Below are 25,601 nucleotides of genomic sequence, written 5' to 3' on the forward strand. Positions count from 1 at the left end.
TAGGTTCTTAAATATTCTTATGCACAGAATTGTTAGATCATCTGATCTTCCAGCTGTTTCAGTGCTAACATCACCTCTTGGTCAGGTGGGGCTTCTTAGGTATGAGTTCTTATTCCGCATGTACAGAATCCCAGTGCCTCGAGTGTAACAAACAGTTGAATCTGCTCCATTATAGATAGATAGATAGATTCTTTATTGTCATTACACAAGTGCAACATTGCACAAGTGCAACGAAATTGGATGCCATCCCTTAAAAACAACAAAAGCAAAACAACAACAACAACCAAACAAACCACATTCCAGCCACACCCACACCCACACCCATCAAACTCCCAGGTCACACTATCGAGTTACTGCATTTAAGAAGGCCACAGCTCTTGGATAGAAACTATTTTTCAGTCTATTTGTCCTTGACTTGATGTTTCTGTATCTCCTGCCAGAAGGCAGTAGTACAAACAGACTGTGTCCCGGGTGAGATGCATCCTGCAGGATATTGTTTGCTTTCCTAAGACAACGGGAACCGTACAGTTCTTCCAAAGATGGGAGGGGATGACCAATAATCCTTTGGGCTGTGGTTATGACCTTCTGGAGCACCTTCCTCTTCCTAGCTGTACAGCTGGAGAACCAGGCACAAATACAGTATGTGAGAATGCTCTCTATGGAGCCTCGGTAGAAGGACACCAGCAGTCTCTCACTCAGATTGTTCTTCTTTAAAAGTCTGAGGAAATAAATTCTCTGCTGGGCCTTCTTCACCAGAGCAGTGGTATTTGCGCTCCAAGTCATGCCCTGATCGATAGTCACTCCCAAAAACCTGAATTCCGCCACCCTCTCCACCCGTTCCCCGTTGATATACAAGGGCTGAATGTCCGCCTTTTTTTTCCTGTAATCCACCACCAATTCCTTGGTCTTAGCCGTATTAAGAGCCAGATTGTTCTCTCCACACCAAGCACAAAGCCGCTCCACCTCGTCCCGATAGGCGGACTCATCCCCTCCTGAAATGAGCCCCACCACCGTAGTGTCATCAGCAAACTTGATGATTTTGTTGCTGGAATAAATGGCTGTACAATCATACGTATAGAGAGTATAGAGCAGGGGACTCAACACACAACCCTGTGGTGAGCCGGTGTTAAGGCTAAGGGCTGTGGACATATGTGACCCTACTCTAACCCTCTGAGAACGTTCTGACAAAAAGTCCAAAACCCAGAGACAGGTGGAGTTGGAGAGTCCAATCGCCTCTAGCTTGGACACCAGTCTATGGGGGAGGATAGTGTTAAAAGCAGAGCTAAAATCCACAAACAGCAGCCTCACATAACTCCCCGGCTGCTCCAGATGGAACAGAGCAGCATGGAGAGTGGTAGTGATAGCGTCTTCCGTGGATCTATTTGCCCTGTATGCAAACTGGTAGTTGTCAAAAGTTGATGGAAGACAGGAAATAATGTGACGGCGCACCAGTTTCTCAAAACACTTCATGATGATTGGAGTCAGTGCAACTGGTCTGTAGTCGTTCAGACTACTGATTGTGGATTTTTTAGGCAGAGGAACAATAGTTGACGACTTCAGGCAGGGTGGGACAATAGACTGGTGTAAGGACTTGTTGAAGATCTTAGTAAAGACCCTCGCCAGCTGATCCGCACAGCCCTTCAACACCTTTCCCGTGATGCCATCAGGTCCAGCAGCCTTCCTCGGATTCACCATCCTCAATACCTGTCTCACCTCATGCTCCTCTACAGTGAATGAGGGGCCCCTATGGGCTGTATTATCCCTGTAAATCAGGGTTGGGGAACGATTGGCCCTCCCAAATGTCATTGAGACTCCAGCTCCCATCAAGCCCCAGTTAGCATGGCCAGAGGTTGGGAAGGATGGGAGTTGTAGTCCAACAACACCTGGAGGTGGACAGATTGCCAATTCCTGCTGTAACTATTTGGTGTGATCTTCTAAATGTGATGTGGTTGTGGCACACAGAAGGGAAGTATCAATGGTTGGTTTGTTTGTTTTCCCAAACTGTTTCATAGCCTCTACACAGCCTACGTTGGATTTTTGCCGTAAACTTGACAGCATTGTCGGGCCTCAGCTCACAGTATTGGCTTCAGATATATGCGAACAATACAACATCAACAAAAGGATGTCAGGGTTGGTACTCTCTTTATTTCTGTTTCACAACATCAGCTTTTTAACGGGCGCAGATATTTTAAGAACTGCCTAAAATAGGAAGCAAATCATATTCATGGCAACATATTGAAAATTCTGTGTTATTTTTAAGTTTCGAAACATTCCCTCCCCCTGATCTTCAGCTGACAAAGGCCCCCAGAGCCCTTGTCACAATGTGGAAAAAGGCATTGTAGGCTTACAGTCTAAGCAGCTGAGTTCTTCTGGGAATGGAAGAAGCTACATTGGGCCAAGTGGCAACCACTTTGCATTTTATCCCCAAATAACTTTGAGCCTCCAATTTATTAGTCCTTACCCAGAAGCCTTCACTGTCTGTCTGAAGAGACAAACACTCTTACCTACTGAATGAAGAATGTATACAGCACAACAATTCTATAAGATGCCGGTTTTGCAGACATGGGCAGTATCTTCAGGGAGGGCCTGCTTACCTCTTTTTCTGTTGCCTTTCGGCTGGCAGCATGTCTGCTACTATTTTCTTGCCCACTGCATGCAAAGCGATGCTATGCAGCAGGTAACTGGGTCTACCACTTGTGAGCGAATAAGACAGTTCCTTCACCAGTGGCTACAGCTGGGTGAGGAAATGCTCTATATAATAGAGCATTTATATAATAGAGCTCTCTATATAATAGAGAGATGGGAACTGGATCCTCCCCCCCCCCCGGGCCCTGCAGGACAACTCTTGGCAGGTAAATGAGGGCAGCTGACAACTTGAAAGGGCCTCACCTTCTGAAGTCTGTTTGAAAGTGATTTCAATACAAACCACTTGGAAATGGACTTCAAAGGTGATGTCTCTCAGCACCCATCAGCTGGTAGGTGCTGAAAGGCGTCAGTGCAAACTGCTTGGAAAATGACTTCAAAGTTATTTTAATTTTGTTTACTTGGAGCATTTGTACTCCGCTCTTCGGCCAAAAAGGCCCCCCGAGAGCAGCTTACACGGAATCAAAACAAGACACTCCCCACCTACAGGCTTACAGTCTTAATAAGCAAACAAAAATACAATACAGTGGTACCTTGGTTCTCAAACAACTTGGAACCCAAACACTGCAACCCCGGAAGTAAGTGATTTGAGTGCCACACTTCTGTTTTGAGTGTTACACTAAGGTCTGTCTGTTTTCGCTATTTATTTTGGGGTTTTGTGGCTTTTTGTTTTGTTTTTGTTTTTGTGACTGTGTGGAACCCAGTTCACCTACTGATTGATTGATTGATTGATTGATTGATTGTGTGACTGCAGTACATTGCTTATTGCTTTCATTTTATGGATTAGTGGTCTCATTAGATAGCAAAATACATGTTAAATTGCTGTTTTAGAGGTTGTTTTTAAAAGTCTGGAACGGATTAATCCATTCTGCATTACTTTCTATCGGAAAGCGCACCTTGGTTTTGGAATGGACTTCTGGAACGAATTAAGTTTGAGAACCAAGGTACCACTGTACAAAGGGGGAATGGCTGCCCTCAGACGACAGTTATGCTGCCCCACACCTGACACTACACCTGACATCAAAGGTGGGGCAAGTGGGTGTGGTTTGGGGGGAAATGCCTAGTGGGCCAAATTAGACCTTTGGGCCGAAGGTTCCCCACCCCCACTTTATTGCCTTGTGGCAGTGCAGCATCCTCTTTCCTGTCGTCCTTATTTCTCATTCCCTATAATAAATTGGGTCCCCCTGCCTCCCCAGAAAGAAACAGAGATAAGGAGCCCATTTATACAATCCGTGGCTGTTTTCAGGTTGGATAGAAGAGGCATTTCTTTGCAAGCTTTGCCCTAGTGTCAAGAAAGAGACCTTGTCCTCCAAGGATGACAAAGGTAGATTTGCTTGGTTGGTTTCATTCTCATCCCAGGTTTGGAGGCAAATGGATGCAATGCACGGGGAGGGAGCCAGGCCACAGAGGTCTGCACTGCCCCATCAGGTCTCCTCTCAGGTGTCCTATCAGGTATGTTCCCCAGGGAAGCAAAGGAGCCTCAAAAAATTGGATATGGTGTTGCTTCACCCACCCACAAACCCCTGCATGGTCAAAGCAGTACAGTGGGGCAAAGAGCATGCAGTTTTCACTGGTGTTTTATGGCACATATTGGGATGTATGAGGAATGGGGCAGGGGAGAGAGGTTAGAACCTTGCCTCCTAGCCCATTTCTGAACAACCAGGGTGATAAAAGGGCTAGCCTTCTCCTATCCAATGGCTGTGCTTCCTTGGAGAGACACACAGCTGACTCTGTAGCTTCCTGAGGTTAGGGGAACCTGTTCAGTGGTGAAAATGAATGTGCAGCAGAAATCTGTTCCTGGTAAGGGTCCCTCCACACTGGTGTTGTTGCAGGTTTCTTCCGCAACATATTGTTAAGGTTCAGCCAACCTCTTTAATAAGCCTGATCTGTTTGCTTAGAGATGTTGACTATTTAATGAGCATTCATCCTGATTTGTTTGTGGGGAGGTTTGACAGTGTTGCATCAAAGCATTTCCCCATCACTTGCCTTATTAGAAAAATTCCAATCTTTTGGGGAAGTGAGTTTGTTTTGCAAAAGCTTCAAATCAGCTTTAATTGCACAGCCTGGTTTTTCCGGGATGTGATCGAAACCCGCTCAAAAATAGTGACCGCCTGGAAGCACCCTGAGGCAATAAAACTGCATTAGTGTTGGGTTTGCACTGGACTGTCTACCCATCAATTCCACTTTATCAGTTGCTCTGTGATGCTTCCCCATTGTTACTGCCTTACTGCCATTTGTGGCTTGAAGAGTTACAGGACTTCACCAGGAGACTACAGGATAGGCACTTGCTGCAGATGAAGCAGTATGACTGTCCTGAAACTTTTTCAGGCGCAAATGGTGTTGAAAGTGCAGTTGCATGTCACTGTCCCAATAACCTCATGAGCACAACTCACCATGAATGCTCAGTAAAAAGGGTGGGTGGAGGGGCCCTGAGCTCCAGAGCTCCTGCCACTCGTTTAAACTTGCTGCCTGGTGACTCAAGGAGAAAGTTCCTTTTTGGAGGGGGATAAGGTTAGCTCTTGTTATTTGCAATAGAATGAGAAAGCAGTTGTACTAGGTCAATTGGACTATGCAAGAAGTCACAAGGTAAGGCTCCTTTTTTAAATAGTAAAAACAGTTAACAGTTCCATTTCCTGAGACCCTTTTCTTCAGAAGCCTCAGGTCATCCACATTTCCTCTTGTCCTGCTGCTTTCCTCTGGGGGGAAACTGCTCTTTAGTGTTCAGTCAGAGCAAATGGCAATTCAGGTTTTCTTCGGATTGACGATCACTCCAATTTAGCACTAAAGAGTGGGTTTTCCCTGGGAAATGAGCAGGTAAACTGTTCAGAGCATGGAACAAGCAAAAATGCAGATAAGTGCACAGTAATGAGACACCATTTAAATTTTATAAGTAAAATATAAACAAACCATAAGAGATCTACTGACCAAACCACTATCCCAGCTTCTTTGACTCAAGGGGCTTGTCGCAAACATATTCTCTGAAAGCTGGGGCCACTAATAGTGTGAAAGCAAGTGATTAACTGGGGGTGTTGGCAGGAGGCTTAAAATATTAGGAAACCAAAAAGCTGTAGTGGTTTCATATGTACCTTCCCAGACCTTAAGCTCTTCTTCACAGGGCTGCTTTGAGTGCCCCCACCAAACAAAGTGAAGTCAGTAACCACTAGGGTGGGGGCCTTTTTTGTCTCTTAGCTGCTTGTTACTGCTATTGATTACATCACATTTTCATGCGCTGGGAGGTCAGGAAAATTGCCCAGGGAACATCTTGTGCTTTCTGGCTATGACCTTTTGTGTTCAGCACATCAGAAAACCTACAGCCAGCCCTTATGACTTCTGGGATCTTAAAAGACAGATAAACTTCTGTTTAAAAAGCAAAAAAAGTCAAACCTTGCGGCTCCTATAAAGGCTTCGGAGCCATACACACATGCCCAATAACCTTTTTCCTGCTCCGTTTCTGAGCTGCTTTTCAGTCTTGTAGCAAAACCCCAACATTTATGGTGTCTACTGACTTTTAAGAGAGTCAGCCACAGTTTAAAGTTACGTGTGTGTGTGTTTAGTCAGCTTATTTGTCCCTGGGAACATATGTTGCTCATCATCTTAAAAAAACCCCTCTGTTGAATCTATCAAAGCTGTCAGTTATGCTTGTAACTGGACCAAACTGCTCGCTTTTTTTAAATGGTGCTGGCAGATGAGAGTGATGGAAGCTTGACTGAAAAGATGTCGAGGGGTAAGAAATAAAGATTTACAGCTGTAAACTATAAACCATAGGGAAGAAGTTTTAAGGAGGTGATATGTAAAAATTGACTGAAGGGTTGCTAGAGAGAATTGTGAAATAAGGGTGCAGAACAGGAGAGGTATGGGGAAGTCTTCAAGTTTGTATGATCTGTGTTTTTTCTTTTTCTATGTTGTATTGTTATTTTTTCTTGTTATGTTTATGTTGTTATGTTTATGTTGTGAAAACTTAATAAAAATTATTATAAAAAAAAAAAAAGAGAGTGATGGAAGCTTATCTGATTAAGCCTGCCTTAAACTTTGATGTGGTGACATCCTGAGAACCTGTTGCAGCGTCTCTTAGTGCTAATACAGCTGGGTTGATCTCGTACGGAGCAAGTTAACCAGCTTTAGTTTGAGGTGTCATGTGACATTTATTGCAAGGGGAAGCACAGCTGCAAATGTCAAAATACATTTGATTTTCCAGAATCATAGACAACAGCATCAGCCCTAGTATCTGTAGAGTTTAGAATGATCAAACTGACCAGCTCTTGATCTGAAATGTGTTTCTCAGATTGCAGTAAATGTGTAAAAGCCAGGGGGTGGGGTGGGACGGGACAGGAAAAGGTGGGGGCTTTTTTTTATCATCTTCAATTTTTCAGAAACAAGGGGGGGGGACACCAGATAATTTTTTTCATTCCCCCCTCCCCAGGCCTGTAAATCTCTTAATTACAGGTGCATTTTGTGGTTCAAAGTGCAATCTGTTTGTATTATATTTTTAAAACTTTAAACAAACTTCTATGTAGTTTTGCTTAGCAAATGTTGACCTGTTGAATTTGGAGCAAGCAGCCATCAGCAGATCTTAGCTGGGATGTGACTGCAATGCAATGAGGAAGCAGATATGCTTTGCATGCAGAGGGGCCTTATTTAATACCTGGCATCTCTAGTGAATAGAATCAGGCAGCAGGTGATGTTGAATACCTCTGCCTGAAATTGCGGAGAGCTGTTGTAAGTCAAAGTCGACAGTGCTGGGCTAGACATGATACAAGGCTCTCCATGGCTTTCCTAACCTTTCTCCAGAATATTGAACCATTTCCTGACCTCGGTCTGCTGAACAAGAACAAATGCTTCTTGGACTATAGCAGGGGTGGAGAACCTTTTTAGTCCAGCAGGTTACCTCTTTATCTCCCCATCTCTGCAGGCCATGATGATGTCAGGTGGCTGATAGGTAAACAATCCCACCTACCTGTCAAAGTCAACCCACGGGGCAGGGGAGCAGTTTTGCTTCACCAGTGTGGATGGAACACTCTGCTCACCAGCTGATGAGTAGAGGGTTCAGTCTGGCTGGCTGCAGGGGTCTGCTTCACCAAGGGAATGCCGTGGCAAAGTGGCAGGATCAAAGCTCTCCCCCCCCCCCGGTGATGTCAGCAGATGGACAGCTAGATGTTGTTTTAGGACAGGGAACGCCTTGCAGGCCAACCTGAATTTTAGGGTCTTCTAGCCAAAAGAAAACATTCCCCCCCAATTTCATCTGGGGTAGCCTTCCTCAACTTGGTGCCCTCCAGGTGTTGCTGGACTATAACATCCGCCACACGCAACCATTGGCCATGCTGGCCCTCCTGATATTTTAGATTACACCAGTTTGGGGAAGGGCTGTCAGTCAAGCTGATCTCCCAACTCTAGTAGCTTGGTCAGGGCCAAGCTGAGGACCTCACTAGAAATTTATCACAAATTGTGAAGGCCTCATGTTCTCTGGTGTTGCACCAGACTTTTTGTCTCTTTTTGTTTCTGGCTCAGCGGTTCTCAGGATCAGCTCCTTAGCCTTTCTGAATTCCCTGATTCTGAAGTGGCATTAGCAAACCGTAGACATCACTCCGAAATCTGACAGCTGCTAATATTTTAATGGCTTCCGGGAACAATTTTTCGATCCTGACTTAAAAATTAAAGCATATGGCAATATGGTAGTAAGCCACTCTAGATAGATGTTCAACTCTTTGCAAAAATAGCCTTCCTCTTGCTTACTTGACCATTTCCTTCTTTGTTTCCTAGGTCGGAGAAGGAACCTCAATTTAAATTTATCTATTTCAATCACATGAACCTAGCAGAGAAAAGTACAATTCACTTGAGGAGAACGCCCAATATATCGCTCACATCGGTTCATCCTGACTTGATGAAGATTCTTGGTGATATCAACAGTGACTTCACCAGGTGATGTAGCATTCTTCCCTGCCTTTGTTAAAATCTGAATATCATTCAGTTTGCATAGTTAGATCTGGCAGTGCATACAGTGGCACCTCGGGTTACATACGCTTCAGGTTACATACGCTTCAGGTTACAGACTCGCTAACCCAAAAATATTACCTCGGGTTAAGAACTTTGCTTCAGGATGACAACAGAAATCGGGCTCCGGCGGTGCGGCAACAGCAGGAGGCCCCATTAGCTAAAGTGATGCTTCAGGTTAAGAACAGTTTCAGGTTAAGAACGAACCTCCAGCACAAATTAAGTACCGTATTTTTCGCTCCATAGGGCACACCGGACTATAGGGCGCACCTAGTTTTTAGGGAGGGAAAAAAGGGGGGAAAATGTATTCCCCCCCCAGCCCCAAAGAGCAAAGAAGCCAAGACAGCGAGCGGGATCTTCGGGCTGCAGGCTGCTATCCGCAAGCCTTCGGAGCGTGGGGGGAACTCCTGCTGCGCTCCGAAGGCTTGTGGATAGCTGCCTGAAGCCTGGAGAGCAAGAGGGGTTGGTGCGCACCGACCCCTCTCGCTCTCCAGGCTTCAGCGAAAGCAACGCGAAGCCTCCAGAGCGTGAAGGGAGCGCTCCCTCTGTGCTTCGGAGGCTTCCCGTTGCTATCGCTGAAGCCAAGGAGCCTGCATTCGCTCCATAGGACACACACACATTTCCCCTTCATTTTTGGAGGGGAAAAAGTGCGTCCTGAAGAGTGAAAAATACGGTACTTAACCTGAGGTACCACTGTACTTGGAAGCTATTCTTCTTCCTTAGCCGTAATGCTGTAGTCAAAGTAATACACCAGGAGTGTATGTATGATAATAGTTATAAATCTCACTACTACTAAAGATTCTGAGTGAGCAATGTTTCCTTATCTTGTTCATCCTCAGAAGAAGAAAAAACACCTGTAAAGTCTATCATTATATTATTATCTCTTTTTACAGATAGGGAAAGTGAGGCAGGGAGTGAAGGAATTTCTAAAAGCAAACCAGTAGATTTATGGTGAGGTGAGATTTGAACAGAGGTCTCCCAGATCCAGGCTCAGCACATTGTCAGATAGACCACACTGGCTAAATACATGCATACATACATATCACAACTGGAGAGTTTTAGATGGAATTTGTGTGGTGCCGCAGAATTGAACAGGCAAATTTCTGTTAGGAGGTGAAGCTGTGTGTAATGTTTTTTGCAGTCCCAGTAATTGAAGCTGCTAGATCCTAATATTAGCAAATTCTCCAGGAATTCTGTGTCAGTGTGGTACAGATCCTACCACAGATATAAGAATTACTTAATCTATAAGACTTGAGGAAAACCTAAAACAATAAACCAAAGCTTGATCCACTTGCTGATGTTTAAAATTTGCTTTATATGTTATGTCTTTTGCGTTGTTTTATTCCTTTGTTACCTATTTGAGGCATCATAAGATTTGCATATACCAACTTCTTCCTTTTAGGGTTGATGATGATGAGGAAATCATAGTGAAAGCAATGAGTGACTACTGGATTGTTGGCAAGAAATCTGATCAGCGGGAGCTGTATGTAATTTTGAATCAGAAAAATGCAAACCTGATTGAAGTGAATGGTAAGAATTATTTTTTTAAGTGTGGTGTTTTTTTTTTAGTTTTACCACTTTTAAGTGTTATTAAAACACTTTCATTACTTATATATAGAACTCATTATATTTTACAAAACATAAGGGGACAGCTTTCTGTCCCAAGGAGCTTACAGTTTAAAATTGACACAGGGGAGGGAAACTGCAGCAGAGCTACACAAGAGTAGAGTATTCATTTATTTCAACTATCACCTCCTGGCAAATAGAAGGGGAAGAAATGGAGGCAGTGAGAGATTTTACTTTCTTGGGCTCCATGATCACTGCAGATGGTGATAGCAGTCACGAAATTAAAAGACGCCTGCTTCTTGGGAGAAAAGCAATGACAAACCTAGAAAGCATCTTAAAAAGCAGAGATATCACCTTGCCGACAAAAATAGTTAAAGCTATGTGATGTATGGAAGTGTGAGCTGGACCATAAAGAAGGCTGATCGCCAAAGAATTGATGCTTTTGAATTATGGGGCTGGAGGAGACTCTTGAGAGTCCCATGGACTGCAAGAAGATCAAACCTATCCATTCTTAAGGAAATCAGCCCTGAGTGCTCACTGGAAGGACAGATCCTGAAGCTGAGGCTCCAATACTTTGGCCAACTCATGAGAAGAGAAGACTCCCTGGAAAAGACCCTGATGCTGGGAAAGATGGAGGGCACAAGGAGAAGGGGACGACAGAGGACAAGATGGTTGGATAATGTTCTCGAAGCTACCAGCATGAGTTTGACCAAACTGCGGGAGGCAGTGGAAGACAGGAGTGCCTGGCGTGCTCTGGTCCATGGGGTCACGAAGAGTTGGACATGACTAAATGACTAAACAGCAACAATGTACTTGAGCTGGGTTACAAGAGCCTGGCTCACACATCACTAAACCAGAGTTTAATGTCATGCATAGACACACAAGTGCCCACAGGGCCTCCCCTGGCTCTGAAATTAGTTTTGAAAGAAGCATGTAAATTGAAGCCAATCTTCTTCTTCTTTGGCAATCACTCGTAGCTGAGTAAGATTGTCTTCCATGAACACGGTTTTAACAGTGAGCCCATAAGTGGCTGTGGAGGCCAATTCTGGATCCACACATCCTTCCACAGTGGGGACATTGGTTTCTGGGCGGGAGTTGATCACGGTGTGGATTTGCCAAGTGTGCCTTCCTCTTAGCACATTTCTCCCTCGCTTCCTGAGTTCAAGTGTCTTCAAAGCCCATGACACCTTTGGTAAAGGCTGCGTTTGCAGGCCAGTGTTACCCGGTTGTCGGTGTTTATACTACATTTTTTAAGATTTACCTTGAGTGAGTCTTTAAACCTCTTTTGTTGACCACCAGCATTACGCTTTCCATTTTTAAGTTTGGAATAGAGTAGTCGCTTTGGAAGACAATAATCAGGCATCCGTGCAACATGACCGGTCCAATGAAGTTGATTGTAGCCAGTAGAATAGGTTGCGGTGGGTATATGTGATTTCTCCAGTTTGCAGATGTGCCCATGGCTCCAAAAATATTAGTGACCCCTGGTTTAATGTAAATGAGCACGCTGCTCAAAAGTCCTCATGTGGTTGCTCCCTTGAGTGTGCCAAGGAGGAAACAAACCAGAGACTAGCTTGTGAATCAGCACTCATGGTTTGTTTATCACTTAAAAGTCATGATGGTGAGCCAAGGTTTGTTCCTGTGGACTTTTGAACTGCACAACACACTTCTTGCATTACAATGGTGGATGGAGAGGAAGGGGTTATGCAGAAGGCTTTTAGATTTTATTCTGTCAACTGTGATTTTTAAATTTAAGCTGAACCTTTGAGAAAATGCAAACCTGTGTGGTTTTCCAGTGACGTGATCCGTAAATGACTACAAAACATTTACAGATCATGTCACTGGAAAGCCACACGGGATCAATTTGTAGCTTGTAATTGGTGCCATACTTCTAAGTCTTAAAATAATATTTCCTCTTTTTTTCCCCTCAGAAGAAGTAAAGAAACTTTGTGCAACACAGTTCAACAATATATTCTTCTTGGATTGATCAGCTGGGGGCACACTCTTTTGAAGACGGCTTTAAAATATCCTGAAAGAATTCTGGTTTACTGTGACAGGTTATTAGTCATATTACTGACTGGAATAATGACAGTAGTAGAGCAATACTTGCTTTGTAAGAATCAAATTTCTACTAAAACTCTACATTCTGATCATATGGTTTTTAGATTTTAAAGTATTTATGTGCAAATGAATTAAAATTAGTCTGAATTAAACATGTGTCATTCCATTTCTCAGATAATGTTATGTGAATATTTTACTGGAAAAATAAAATTAGTCATTGTTACAATTTTAATGGACTTTCTTCCTCTTTCTTGACTCTGGAGAAAAGTTTAAAAATTATATCATTCATCTTCTGTGGGGGACAAAATGTTTGTAAAGTTGAGATGATAGCCACCTTCATGAAACAGGGATATCTGACCACATTAGGAAATTAAGGACAGCCTATTCATACCCCATTTTGCACACAGCAACTTCCAAAAAGAAAAAGAAAAAAAGATGGTCTGCATTTGAAACAAAGCCATCATAAATTGCTAGTAGAACTATTGCCCAGATAAAGAAACCTTGATTGGTCAATCCTCCAAGTTAATCACTTGATCAACTACATAGTACAAAAAGCCATTCTAAAAGGGAGGAAATCATTATTCATCAAAGTTTCATTGCAGTATGCATAATCTCAATGCATTTTTACCATCACATGGGAGGAAAAAAGCTTTTCACATTTCAAACATTAAAAACACTTCTGTTAAAAACATTTTAAAGAACTAAAATCTGTTGCCTGATTAATGTGGGTAAAGGGAACATAGTAAACAGATTTAGATGTTTCAGTTTAGATCAGAGCTTTCTGCTGAATGAGGATGTTTTTGCAATGCCTTAAACCAGACCTGAACTGCAAAGTTGAATGGCAGGCCCCAGCCATGAAGGACTTGACAGCCCCCAGTTACTATTGTTCTAGGCCAGTGTTTCCCAACCTTGGGCCTCCAGCTGTTTTTGAACTACAATTCCCATCATCCCTGACCACTGGTCTTGCTAGCTAGGGATGATGGGAGTTGTAGTCCAAAAACAGCTGGAGGCCCAAGGTTGGGAAACACTGTTCTAGGCAAGCAGCAGCAGCAGCAACAGAAATCTAATCTTTTGGGGTGCAAGGTGAATACATTGCATTTGGCTTGGGGGAGGGAAGAATGATGTGGTACATTCTAATCTTGTCTATGCTGACAGATGGTTCTGTCCAGGGTCTTGGGGGAAAGGGGCTTCACATCACTTGATACCTGATAGAACCTGGGACCTTCTGGCTTCAAAGCATGTCTTCTGCCACCGAGCTGTGCTCCCCTCAAAAATGGAGTTGCCCTCTTAAACAATCCAGCACTAAAATGAGCAGCAACTAGGCTCCTGACAACCTTCAAAAACCTCCTCCTAACAACAAAGGGACACGGTAAAGGGATGGTATCCACAATATACAAAATACTACTCCAAAATCCCACGAACCCCCTAGACGCAATCAAAAAACAATGGGAGGATGACATAGGCTATGAGATTAACCCCACTCAATGGACCAGAATGTGGTCTAAACCCCCCTTTAAATCCATATCAACGAAAAGAAAAGAACTCACTCTGAAACTCACCTACAGGTGGTACCTAACACCAAGAAAACTAGCGCTAATACGCCCAGGAACCTCACCAAAATGCTGGAGAGGGTGCACCTCCACAGGCACATACCTCCACATGTAGTGGGAGTGCCCCAAAATCCAACTATTCTGGACAACAGCCATACGAGAAATATGTAAAATAACTAAACAAGTATTAGAAATCACCCCAGAATTGGCCCTACTAAACATCTTCCAAGACAATAATGCCCATTTACACCACAAAGAACTCATAACCCGCCTACTTTCAGCAGCCAAAAACACCATAAACAGACACTGGAGCGACCTGTCAGGAGTAAGCATGGACCAATGGTACCAAAAAGTATGGGAAACAGCCTTACTAGAAAAATTAACCAATAAACTGAAACTGGCACGGAGACAAACAAAAGAAGACGCCTTCACCTCGGTATGGCTCCCCTTTATCACATACACAGCCCAACAAGACAATGACAAAACCCACCAACAGCATACAAATGAATATGGCTAACCTGATTCAAAAACACACACACACCCCACTCTCACATGAAAACAAAGATCACCACAGCCAATCACAAACAAACAGCCACACCCTAGGCCAACCCCAACCCCTCTAACCACCAAAGGAACACAAGTGAATAGCAGAGAACCTGCACAAGTGATGCTGACACAAAACCCCACATATATTAATTATAATAGAAACATCACCACCTGACACCACCCCCACTCACCTTTCCCCCTTTTCTTCCTAATGTCTCAACAAATGAAACTGATCTGTAAAAAATTGTTACTTGGAAAAAAGAGAGAGAGAGATTGCACATACTTTTGTAAACCAAGAAAATCTTTAATAAAAATACATTTTTTTTAAAACGGAGTTGCCTTGAATTTAATGACTTTACTGATCCCTTACTGCTTTGTATTCCTACGTCAAAGGGGCAGTTTGTGCAACAGAAATGTCAGATAGTGAACAAGTTTTGCTGCAAAGGTGTTTCTTCCCAGATTACCATTCTGCAAGCCCTGCTTCTGTCTCTTATCTCTAGGTCCTTATCTTCTATACCTTTTTTTTTTTTTTTTACATGGAAACACATCTTCAGGATAGCCAAGTTGTGCAAAATAACAACACATACCCTTTATTTTATTTTAATCTATATACATTGGTTCAACTGAAGTTACAGAAAGCATCGTAAACATCCCATTCTTGAATCGGAGCTAGAAGAAGCATCTCTATTTTATCAGTGTTGAACTTTTTTCTAAAAAATGGAAGGGTGCGAGATATTTAAAGTTTGATCTCACCCCTGCACATTTCTCTTGGAAATAAATGGAAATCCCGTTTCTTTCTTATATTTTTTCCTAGGTGACCCTACCTGGGCATTATACCAGCGGTTTGGTTACTTGCAACCCTATGCCTGTCTACTTGCAAGCAAGTCCTCTTGACTTATAGTCTCATGGAACTGCACAGTATTGCAACCAAATGAAAGAAAGACTTATAGCAGTTTGAAAGTTCTTTGACAAACCTGGAGGCATCTGGAATTATTTGTGTGTGGTTTTCTTCACAAAGTTATTCAGTTTTATTGCTCCGATATTTATTACCCCTGTAATCCAAAGCTAACATGAATTGCAATGTTTGGATTCTGCATGCCTCGGTACAATAATCTGATATTGTACAGCTGCTCATTTTATGCTTTTTTCTTCTTCTTCCCACCTCCAGTAGTCTTGGTGCTTGGTGGCGCCTGTGGTGAAACAGGGGATTCTTCCTTTGGTGAAGACTGCAACTGTATTGATGCTTCCTCCAGCTCTCTGCACAAACTTTCCTCCAGCTCCTGAGCTGCTTTTTCTGCTGCAGCTTCTTCTAGCTTTCTGGCTTCCTCTGCCTCCCTCATAGCATTAAGCCTGTGGCCAGAGTGGGGTGGGACAGAAAAGTTGAGAGATCAGAGTCTCTTAAACCAAAAAGTTGTAACACAGTTCAGAACACGTGAGCCACGAAACAACAAATCCATAAATGGCACCCATACAAATGTCAGGACGACATCAAGAAGCCATTCCTTATCGAAACAGCCAGCTTCATGTTCAGATGCAAACTTTGCTTAATCATTTTTAATTAATTAATTAAATTAATTTTTATTATTACGGTCACAGACCAGTTCCGGCTCACTTACGATATCAGGAAAATCATAAAACACAACAGAAATATATTGAATTGCAATTGGGTATAACAGAGACAATACAGAAATAGCGGCAGTTAAAAAAATATATTAAATCTTGATCTTTGCTTAATCATATCAGACTAAGCAAAGGAAGTAAATTATCCCCTAGTGAAGAAAATTAAAGATGACCAGTGGTACTTGCCATTGTCTTCTTGATTTGAGCATTTTGAGCCTAAGGCTCAAACTTGGAAGTGGCATGGATAAGTATGTTCTTTCTCTCAAGTTTCTCATTTTTCCAGATACCCTGTTCACTTTGCTTCGTTAGCTCCATAGATATATTTCATTAAAAATCAAGGCTCACTACAGCTACTTCTAACGCTAAGGCGCAGTTTAGTCTTACATGGGAACATGTAATCTAAATCTGGCATAATAGAAGGCATCTTCCTATTTTCCACTGCAGACTATAGCAATGAAGGCCCGGTGTTGCCAGCATGTCTCCAATGAAAACAGCCGGGCCATCTAGCAAAGCACCCTGTTTTATGATGGGATAACTCAGTCGGTAGAGCATGAGGCTCTTAACCTCAGGGTCCTTGGTTTGAGCCCCACATTAGGCAAGAGATTCCTGCATTGCAGGGGGTTGGGCTAGATGACCCTCATGGTCCCTTCCAACTCTTATGATTCTATGAACGCATGTGGCAAGGCTCCTGCCAAATTTGGGAGCAGGTTAGAAACCATGATCCACAAGCAAAAGCTGAAAACTCACTGTCAGGGAACTGCCATCGGAGCCCAGGGTGGTGGCAAGGCTACCAGACGCTGGAGAGGGAACCAGCAGGGAGAGAGGGAGAGCTTCCGCTGAGGAAGTAGAGGAGGAGGAGGCGTCGGAGGGAAGACTCAGAGACGCTTCCAGCGAGACCAGCGGAGAGAGCTCAGGACCTCCCATTGGGACGCCCACTCTGCGCAGAAAGCTGTTGCGCAGGGAAGCTAGGTGGAGACTCACGGTCAAGGAGCTTTTATGTTGGAAGAAATTCAGGAAACGCCCACTGACGGATTCTGCCAGCGATTAAGACAGCCACGAAGTAAGGGCTGTCCAGTCAGGGAAAGTTTTAGCCAACTACTCAGCTTGGAGCGGTGTGGCGCTTACGCACAAGCAACCCCTTATCCCATTATACTCACTTTGCTTCTTCTTCAGCTTCTTGGATTTTCTTCAGTACAAGGAATTCAGCGTGCCGAATCCTGTTGTCTATAATGGTTTCTTTCACGACTTCCAAGTGTTTGTAGCCGGCAAAGAATTTGTTGACAAAAAAGATGTATATCTGGCTCATCCATAAACCAAGTTTGTCCTTCTGTTCGTTCTTTGCGCTTTCAAGGTTATCTGCAAGACGGCGGGGTGGGGTGGACGGGAAATAAATGGAGTTTTAGTTGTAGGACAGGAGACGGCCAACAAAGTGCCCTCCAGTTATGTGTGATGCCTACAACTGCCATCAATCCCTGGCTATTGGCTGTGCTGGCTGAGAAGGATGGGAGCTTCTGCAGCACAGCACCCGCTTTGGCCAACCCGCTGTAGGGGAAAGACTATCATAGCTTCATAGCAGAGCACACACTTAGGATGCAGAAGATCCTATGTGGATCCGGGGCTGGAGGAAGGTGGGGCGGTGGTGACGGAGTAGGCAGGGCCAGAATTAAAAGTGGGCTGAGCAACAAATGTGAATTTCACCTTTTGCACGGTAAGCTAGTTCCTTTCCATCCTTTGCCCAGGCAAGCGAGCAGCATTATCAGAGTCCAGGGATCCATTCGAACCAGACAAAAGCACCCAAGGAGGATACACAGACCTGACATTTTACAACCATGCTTTCTTCTAAGGAACCTTCATTTGAATGGTGGTGGGATGTTGGTTGTGGGGATTGTTATTTTGCTATTTTGAAAAATCAGTACAGTGGTGCCCCGCAAGACGAATGCCTCGCAAGACGAAAAACCCGCTAGATGAAAGGGTTTTCCGTTTTGGAGGCGCTTCGCAAAACAAATTTCCCTATGGGCTTGCTTCGCAAGATGAAAATGTCTTGCGAGTTCCTGCGGGGTTTTTTCCCTTTTCCCCCCCTTTTCCTAAGCCCTAAGCCGCTTATCAGCTGATCCGCTAAAAGCCGCTAAACCGCTAATAGCGCTAATCCGCTAAGCTGTCAATGGGCTTGCTTCGCAAGACAAAAAAACCGCTATACGAAGAACCTCACGGAACGGATTAATTTCGTCTTGCGAGGCACCACTGTAACATTTTCTTTTTTTAAAAGGAGAGTGCAAAGCAGTGTTAGTGAGGGGTGTATCTCATGAGGTGTATGCCCCCGGGGAGAGTCCTGGGGGGCAGACAGAGATGCATAGAGGGCTGTATTTAGACCCTGGGCCAAAGGTTCCCCATTTGTGCAATACTGTTGGCTTATGGCTTGCAATCCACTGCAGAATTCAAGCACGCTTTGTTTGGGACTTAGCTGTGGGGTCGGAGCAACTTGTCCCGTTGTGAAAGTCTTCAAAAAAGGAAGGTGCAAGTTATTGTGTTTTGGTCTGGTGTTCTTTTACTGCCCTCTTGTGACAGCAGGAAATCTTACAGGAATGTGTACTCAAATACTGCACAATCTGCAACTCAGGGTGACCCTTCCAAAAAGCAGCACCTCTAGTTAGATTAGATAGAGAAGGGAATGCTTTTCAAATAAATAAAGGCCAACTTATTGTGGATGCCAACCATAGCTGTCAACCTTCCCTTTTTTGGTGGGAAATTCCCTTATTCCAGTGCCGTTTCCTGCTGCTTCCCACTTCTATCCCAGATTCTTAGATATCCCGTAGACTGTCCCCGGACAGGTGAGGCTGCTGATCCCTTATTTTTGAGGCTGCTGATCCCTTATTTTTGAGGCTGCTGATCCCTTATTTTTGAGGCTGCCGATCCCTTATTTTCAAATCTGAAAGTTGACAGCTATGATGCCAACACAATCCAGAAGTAAAGAAACAAAACACCAAGAATATAGGAAAACAAAGAGATATACTAAAAGGGCAACATCTTTACCTTGCCCAGTGGTTAAACGTGAAAGCAAACAAAATAAATCCTAACGAAGTTTTTTGGAAACTGCATTCTGGGTTATGATTTTGTGTGTGTGTGTGTGTGTGTGTGTGTCAAACATAAGCACACATATATTAATAACAGCAACTCCAAAAATGCAAAAATGATGCTTTACATTGATAAAAAGATGATCCATACCTGATAGCTTGCTATCTAAAAAGTTCTAGTTTTCTCACCTGCTAATTCCTTCATGGGAGCGCTAAGAATTGACTCTTGCCCTGCTTCCACGCTTGATAGAGACTGAGCTACACTTTCTTCTTTCTCTTCCACGATAGAAGAGAAGGTGACATTAAAACTCATGGCTGAAAGGAAGAAAAGCATCTGCTATATATTTTGGAAAGTCATTTGTCTCTTTGCCTGTTCTCTATGCATTTCGGACACCTCTTAAGTTACCACAACCAAATTTTGCACTATAGTTCTTGAGATAAAGAAGCGAGTTTTTGTCGACTACAACCGGGTGCCCTTTTGAATCAAGGTGGTGGTGGGCTGTGGACTATATGGAACTGGCGGAAATGACTGGCAGAATCCGAGACCTGGGAGAAGAGTTGGTGGAAGAAGATTGGAAAAAAATTAAAGTTTATTTACAGAAACATTGTAAAATTAAGGAATGTTAGAAGGTTGTTGGAATGAAGTAATGTGGTTTTAGCAGAAATGATATAAAGGATTAAGTTAAAATTGATTTATTAATTGGTGAAAGACGAGAATTACAGTATATTAAGATAAATTATTAGGATAAAAACAAAGATGAAAAGGATTTGCTGAAACATCTAATTGAACTAGAATACAAAAAAGGGAGGTGTGAGGAGGTCAAGGAAATAAGTAAAGGAAAGAAAGCTATGTAAAGGTCTGATCTGTTTATTATTATTATTATTGTCTGTGTGTATTTTTCATGTTTTTGTTATTTTTCTTTTTTATTGTTCCTTTTTGTAACTTTTAAAATTTGAGTAAATATTATATATAAAAAAACCAAGGTGGTGGTGGGCTGAGCCTTCCTAAACTGCACTGACTTTAAACGCTGGTGTCGAAACTGCACCAAAATGTTTGGTTTATTCATCACCCGTAGAACTCAGCAGGGATCTCAACATAAAGATGCAAGATGAAAACACAAAAAATGCAATAACAGGAACAAACAAACAAAAAACTACATGAGCCAATAACACACACAGACACCCCTGTCCCACAAACACATTTAAAACATTACAGGATGTTAAACTGTCAAAGGCCTAGTTGAACCACATTAATTTTAACGCCAGTTTATCCCTCAGAGCAAAAGAAGATCCTGTACAACAAGGCTCAGATTGGAAGGACCGAAATTTCCAAGAACCCACCCTGAGGAGAGAGACTTTTTTCTTTACTGGGAGATTTTGAACCGTGCCGGGATCCTTTGCCCTCTTTTCCTCCATTCTTGCCTTTTCCTTTCTGTGGCAATGAGAAAAAAGATAATAAAAAATTTAAAAATGAGTTGTTGAGTTAGGAGATGGTGTTATTTTCAAACTCTGGTACCGTAACTAAGATAAAACATAAAGCAAAAATAAATATATGCCCAGATGAGGTTGTTCAAAAATGAGTTCATGGCAAAGACTCAAGAGAACAGAGTCAATGTTCTTTACTCTTCCATTTACCGTATTTGTTTAACAAAATTGAAATGAAACGCATGTAGCTTCTACCTGTCTGAATAGGCTTGCCTAAAGAATAATGTTTTAAGCAGGCACTGAAAAGATTACAGCAAAGGTGCCTCTGCCTGATGTCAAGAGGCAGGGAGTTAAAAAGTATAGGTGCTGCCACACTGAGGTCATGCAGGTATACCTACAACAAGATTCTGTCTGGAAGATGCTTTGGTCATGTGCCCAAGTGGAGGGGATAAGAGGTAAACTAACATTGACTGGGAACCAAATCTCAATGCCCCAACTCAGTGCCCCAATGTCCAGGCCTAACTGCCAGGACTTCCTATGCCACCCACAGAAAGCCTCAGTAAATATCCCCTCAAAAATCTACATTACACCATTCTTCCTGCTCGATACCTGTTTGCACTAGCTCGGCCTACATTGAAAATGGCCTCTTCCACATGCCTACATTTCACTGGGTGCCAGGTCTGAACATTTGCCCTCACATCTACTCTGAACAGAAAAAAAGAGTGCAGAGTGCTTCTCTCTACGGCTGAGCACTGTGAAGTCTGCTATAAGTGCCTCCCCAGCTTGAAAGGGGGGTATAATAGGAGGGTGTGCCCCCACCATGTTGTGCCCCTGTTTCTTTTTCTGCTCTTTTGGGTGTAGTAGCCGTTTTTGTGTTATGCCACGCAACCCCGGCGGCCATTTTGTGACTGGCGCCAACAGCGTTCCAAACGTGCACAGTCGCCCCAAACGGTTGGTGACCCCCTGCTTCCAACACATGATCACATCAGACAACCTATGAGAAAGCAAGCAGCGGTAGCAACATAATAAACAGATAGCAGTGGCAGAGAATGACGGGCAATTCAACTGCCACAATGCCCAAGAACCTCCGAAATAACCGTCTTCATCATCTTTCAGGAAACTAAGGAGAGGAGTGTAGGCGGGCCTTCCAAGGAAGAGAGTTGCAGAGTTAGGGGGCAACCACTGAAAAGGCCTTTTCCTGGGAACACGGAAAGTGGCTTTGTACTAAGTCAGACAGCAGCTCTCTGCGATTTCAAGCAAGAATCTCTCCAAGTCCTTCCTGGACCTGGGACCTCGAAACAGCCATTATGCTTCATCACCCCACTGACCTCAGACTTCTTTCCCTTGCCAACATCCACAAAATGCACAATCTTGCTTGTGGAAGCCTTGACATGCTGCGTTTCTGTGGTCTCAGTGCTTGTTTCGCCACTGCTTAGACTTCTGGTTTGAACGGACTGATAATTTTAAAAGAACAGAAGAAAATAAGAGCAATACTGTAGTTAGTTGGAGGTGCTATATGGGGGGGGGGGGTAAAAGACACTTGCACACACACACACCCAAAAGAAAACACCCCTCTGAACTCCAGTTAGCGGTATTGTGCTTTACAGATATGCAAACACATAGGTCTAGATCAAGGACTCAGCCACACTGGCAAAGAAAAAGCACTTTATATGTGTTGTTTATGCAGAAAGCCAGTGTGGTGTAGTGGTTAAGAGCGGTGGACTCGTAATCTGGTGAACTGGGTTCACTTCCCCGCTCCTCCACATGCAGCTGCTGGATGACCTTGGGCTAGTCACACTTCTCTGAAGTCTCTCAGCCCCACTCACCTCACAGAGTGTTTGTTGTGGGGGAGGAAGGGAAAGGAGAATGTTAGCTGCTTTGAGACTCCTTAGGGTAGTGATAAAGCGGGATATCAAATCCAAACTCCTCTTCTTCTTCTAACACAGTGGCACCAGATGGTGCTGTGGAGCTCCATTTTTGCCAAACAGATTTCTCATACAAAGTTTACAATGCGTTTAACTGTAATGCTTCTTTGATGTGTCTAGATCTAGCACCAGAACTTCACTTCTGAGCGTGGTCACATCCACACCATACTTTTAAAGCATATGGCTTCCCCCAAAGAATTATGGCAACTGTAGTTTGAGAAGTGTGCTGTGAACTGTGGCTCTGTGAGGATTGAACTATAGTTCCCAGCAGAACCCATGAGCTTTAAATGTGCTTTAAATGAATGGTGCTGATGCGGCCTTTGTCCATCAAGCCCAGCATTGCCTAGAAGCATAATAGAATTACAGAGCTGGGACCATGAAGGTCATCTAGTCCAACCCCCCTGCAATGAAGGAATCTTTGGCCCAACGTGGGGCTCGAACCCACGACCTTGAGGTTAAGAGCCTCATGCTCTACCGACTGAGCTTCCAGGTTTTCAGGCAGAAGTATTTCCCGTCACCTGATTTTTAAAAAACTGAACCTGTGACATTCTACAAAAAAAATCCTGTGTCCTATCACTGAGTTAACAGTCGCTTTTTAAAAATTAGGACCCTTATGATGTTGCCTGCCCTTTGCCCCCACAACGGGCTCGTTCCATGAGTCCTTGTGTTCTGTGGCAGAGGAAACTTGCACTGTCCTCATGTGACCAGTTCCCCTGCCCCCCTTCCTCCAGGGTGGTGGTCAGCGCCATTTGGTGTTTATTGACATCATAGTTCCTCAGAACTGCTAGTGCTTTGGCCCCCAGGAGTCTTACTACCAGAGGAACATAGGAAGCCCCCTTACCAAAGGCAGACCACTGGTCAATCTAGATCAGGGTTAACCCTACCCCTGAGCTGCCAGCAACTTCTAACCCTAAGGCCCGGAGAAGTCAAAACAAGATTGTGTCCATGAATACAGCCTTAAACTCCTTTTCGTTCCCAGAAGATGTTGAGTGGTAGAATTCAAATAAGGGGCCTGTTGTTGTTGGCCTCTGTCTGTCTCAGGAGACAATGGAATAATGCGCCTTGGGGTTGAGGACAAGCTGTTGGGTGGCTGCAGCGCCTGCTGTGGCTGTGAAGCCCGATACAGGAGAGACATGTTTTGTTGCAGCTGGGGCAGATGACGGTGTCCAGCTGCGTTGCTGCAGATGCACCATGGCGTTTCTTCTCTCTGCGGTCTTCCCAGTGGTTGTTTCTCCTCTCGTCACTGCTATGGATACACGACTTGACTGCCTGTCTCCAGGCACTGCGGTCGTCCGCGAGGGATTCCCACATGGCGGAGTTGACGTTGCCAGCCTTCGTGTCATGTTTGCTGACATCTTTGTAATGCAGAGCAGGCCTGCTGATTGGGCTGGTTTCAGAAGCCAGCTCCCCGCAGAGCACGTCCCTGGGGATCCTACCATCTTCCATTCTGTGGACATGAGCAAACTGGCATAGACGTCACTAAGACAGGAGTGCAAATCTGCTGGGAATGTGGACTTGAGAGAAGACACTGTTGTTGGGAATTCTGTCTGGCCATGTGATGCCCCAAATCCTCCTGATGTTGAAGGCGTTGAGGCGTTTTTCCTGACGGTTGTAAGGGGCCAATGTACCCTGTCAAACCTGCCCCCTCTTTGAAGATCCTAAGTTTGCTTGATATGTCTGGCTTCCATTCCGGAAAGTGCCCAAACTCAATTTGGGAGGCCAGCAAACCTTGTGAAAGGCTGCTGCTGCATTTAACTCATCCCTTACCTGTAGCGAAGAGAGTCATTGTTTACGCTCTGAGAACTAACCTGACCAGAGGACAAGTCCTGAGCCAAAGGAGGCCCAGCAGCCGGGTCTATGAACTCATCTGTTCTGAAGGAACTTGTTGAATGACTGGATTCTTCTGCTTGCTGTTTCAGCATCTCATCGGTGACGTACAACAGGGCACATTCCAGCAGAGCTTCGAAAAACTCCAGGAAAACAAGCTGTAGCACAGCAAAGGAAGAAGAGAACAAGTCACTTCTAATCGACAAGATCAAAGGGTCCTCCAGGCATCTTTTTATTGCACATTTCTTATGATTAACGAGTCATGCCCACTTTCAGTACCGTTTGTACCTGCAAAAGTTTTGGGATGGACATGTTGCTTCTTTTCCAACCAGTGCATGTCTTTCCTGCTGAAATCCACCTACTTTTTAGTCCACAAAAGTTCTGGTTTATTTTTGTCCTTCTTCTGTTGCACTACAGCCCCTCCAGACAGCAATAATTTGGCTGCACTGGAGAAGCGCTGCAGAACAAACCAAATTGGAATAAACCCACCGCTAATCCACCAAGAACATGTGGCAAAATATTCCTGGAGGGGTCCTAACTAGGGACCTGTGGAACGGCTGAGCTGCAAGCAGCTGTCAGAGAGGAGCCAGGTCAGCAATTGTGTTAGGCGTTCAAACCAGAAGTCAGCGCTGAGGAACATGCCAAAACACACCAGAGGTAGGACAATCACTGTTGTTCAGGGACGCAGTATGACCAGGAAATTCTTCATAGCCCTTTCCAACCTAGCAGGGTCCAATGAGAAGACTGGATGGGTGCAGCCAATCTGGAGTCTGAGATTACTTCACTGTGGGTTCCAGTGATGGACCTGCAAGAGGTCTCACATCACTGAGTTATTGCTTGTTGTCCAGTGGTTCTCAACCTGTGGGTCCCCAGATGTTGTTGGACTACAACTCCCATCATCCCTGAGCTCTGGCCTTGCTAGCTAGGGGTGATGGGAGTTGTAGTTCAACAACATCTGGGGACCCACAGGTTGAGAAATGCTGTATGTTGTCAGTTCTACCAATTAATTGGGGAGGGGGGCTAGTTTGTGTCAGAATAGGACAGAGCCCCCAATCCTGCAATACTGTTTGCAGGATGTGAAATACAGTGGGGGCAGCTTTAGGGGCAAGGATGTGAAAGCGGCTACCTCAGGGGTCAGCAAACTTTTTCAGCAGGGGACCGGTCCACTGTCCTTCAGACCTTGTGGGGGGTCGGAGTATATTGGGGGGGAATAAACGAATTCCTATGCCCCACAAATAACCCAGAGATGTATTTTAAATAAAAGCAAACATTCTACTCATGTAAAAACACGCCGATTCCCAGACCATCCGCAGGCCGGATTTAGAAGGCGATTGGGCCGGATCTGGCCCCTGGGCCTTAGTTTGCCTACCCATGGGCTATCT

General features: G+C 44.1%; 2 protein-coding genes across 6 annotated transcripts in view; one reads left to right on the forward strand and one right to left on the reverse strand.

Annotated features, from left to right (window-relative positions):
- The window catches only part of CCZ1 (CCZ1 homolog, vacuolar protein trafficking and biogenesis associated), a 29,000-nt gene extending 16,513 nt beyond the window's left edge, over positions 1-12,487 (forward strand). The window contains exons 12-15 of the mRNA XM_081839882.1: positions 2,013-2,130; positions 8,401-8,559; positions 10,034-10,161; positions 12,126-12,487. Of these exons, the coding sequence (XP_081696008.1) occupies positions 2,013-2,130; positions 8,401-8,559; positions 10,034-10,161; positions 12,126-12,181 (461 nt within the window). The 3' untranslated portion in view covers positions 12,182-12,487. The remainder of the gene's footprint in view (positions 1-2,012; positions 2,131-8,400; positions 8,560-10,033; positions 10,162-12,125) is intronic.
- Positions 12,488-14,915: 2,428 nt separating this feature from the next.
- Positions 14,916-25,601, reverse strand: part of RSPH10B (radial spoke head 10 homolog B) — a 31,529-nt gene continuing 20,843 nt past the window's right edge. For all 5 annotated transcript variants that reach the window (XM_081839633.1, XM_081839632.1, XM_081839635.1 and 2 more), the window contains 6 exons: positions 24,201-24,377; positions 21,796-21,921; positions 20,384-20,474; positions 19,232-19,357; positions 17,129-17,327; positions 14,916-15,701 (listed from right to left, as the gene is read on the reverse strand). In XM_081839633.1, coding sequence (XP_081695759.1) covers positions 15,488-15,701; positions 17,129-17,327; positions 19,232-19,357; positions 20,384-20,474; positions 21,796-21,921; positions 24,201-24,377 — 933 coding nt within the window. In that variant the 3' untranslated portion in view covers positions 14,916-15,487. The remainder of the gene's footprint in view (positions 15,702-17,128; positions 17,328-19,231; positions 19,358-20,383; positions 20,475-21,795; positions 21,922-24,200; positions 24,378-25,601) is intronic.

This window comes from Podarcis erhardii, assembly GCF_964252035.2.
Source record: "Podarcis erhardii genome assembly, chromosome: 14".
Lineage (NCBI taxonomy): Eukaryota > Metazoa > Chordata > Lepidosauria > Squamata > Lacertidae > Podarcis > Podarcis erhardii.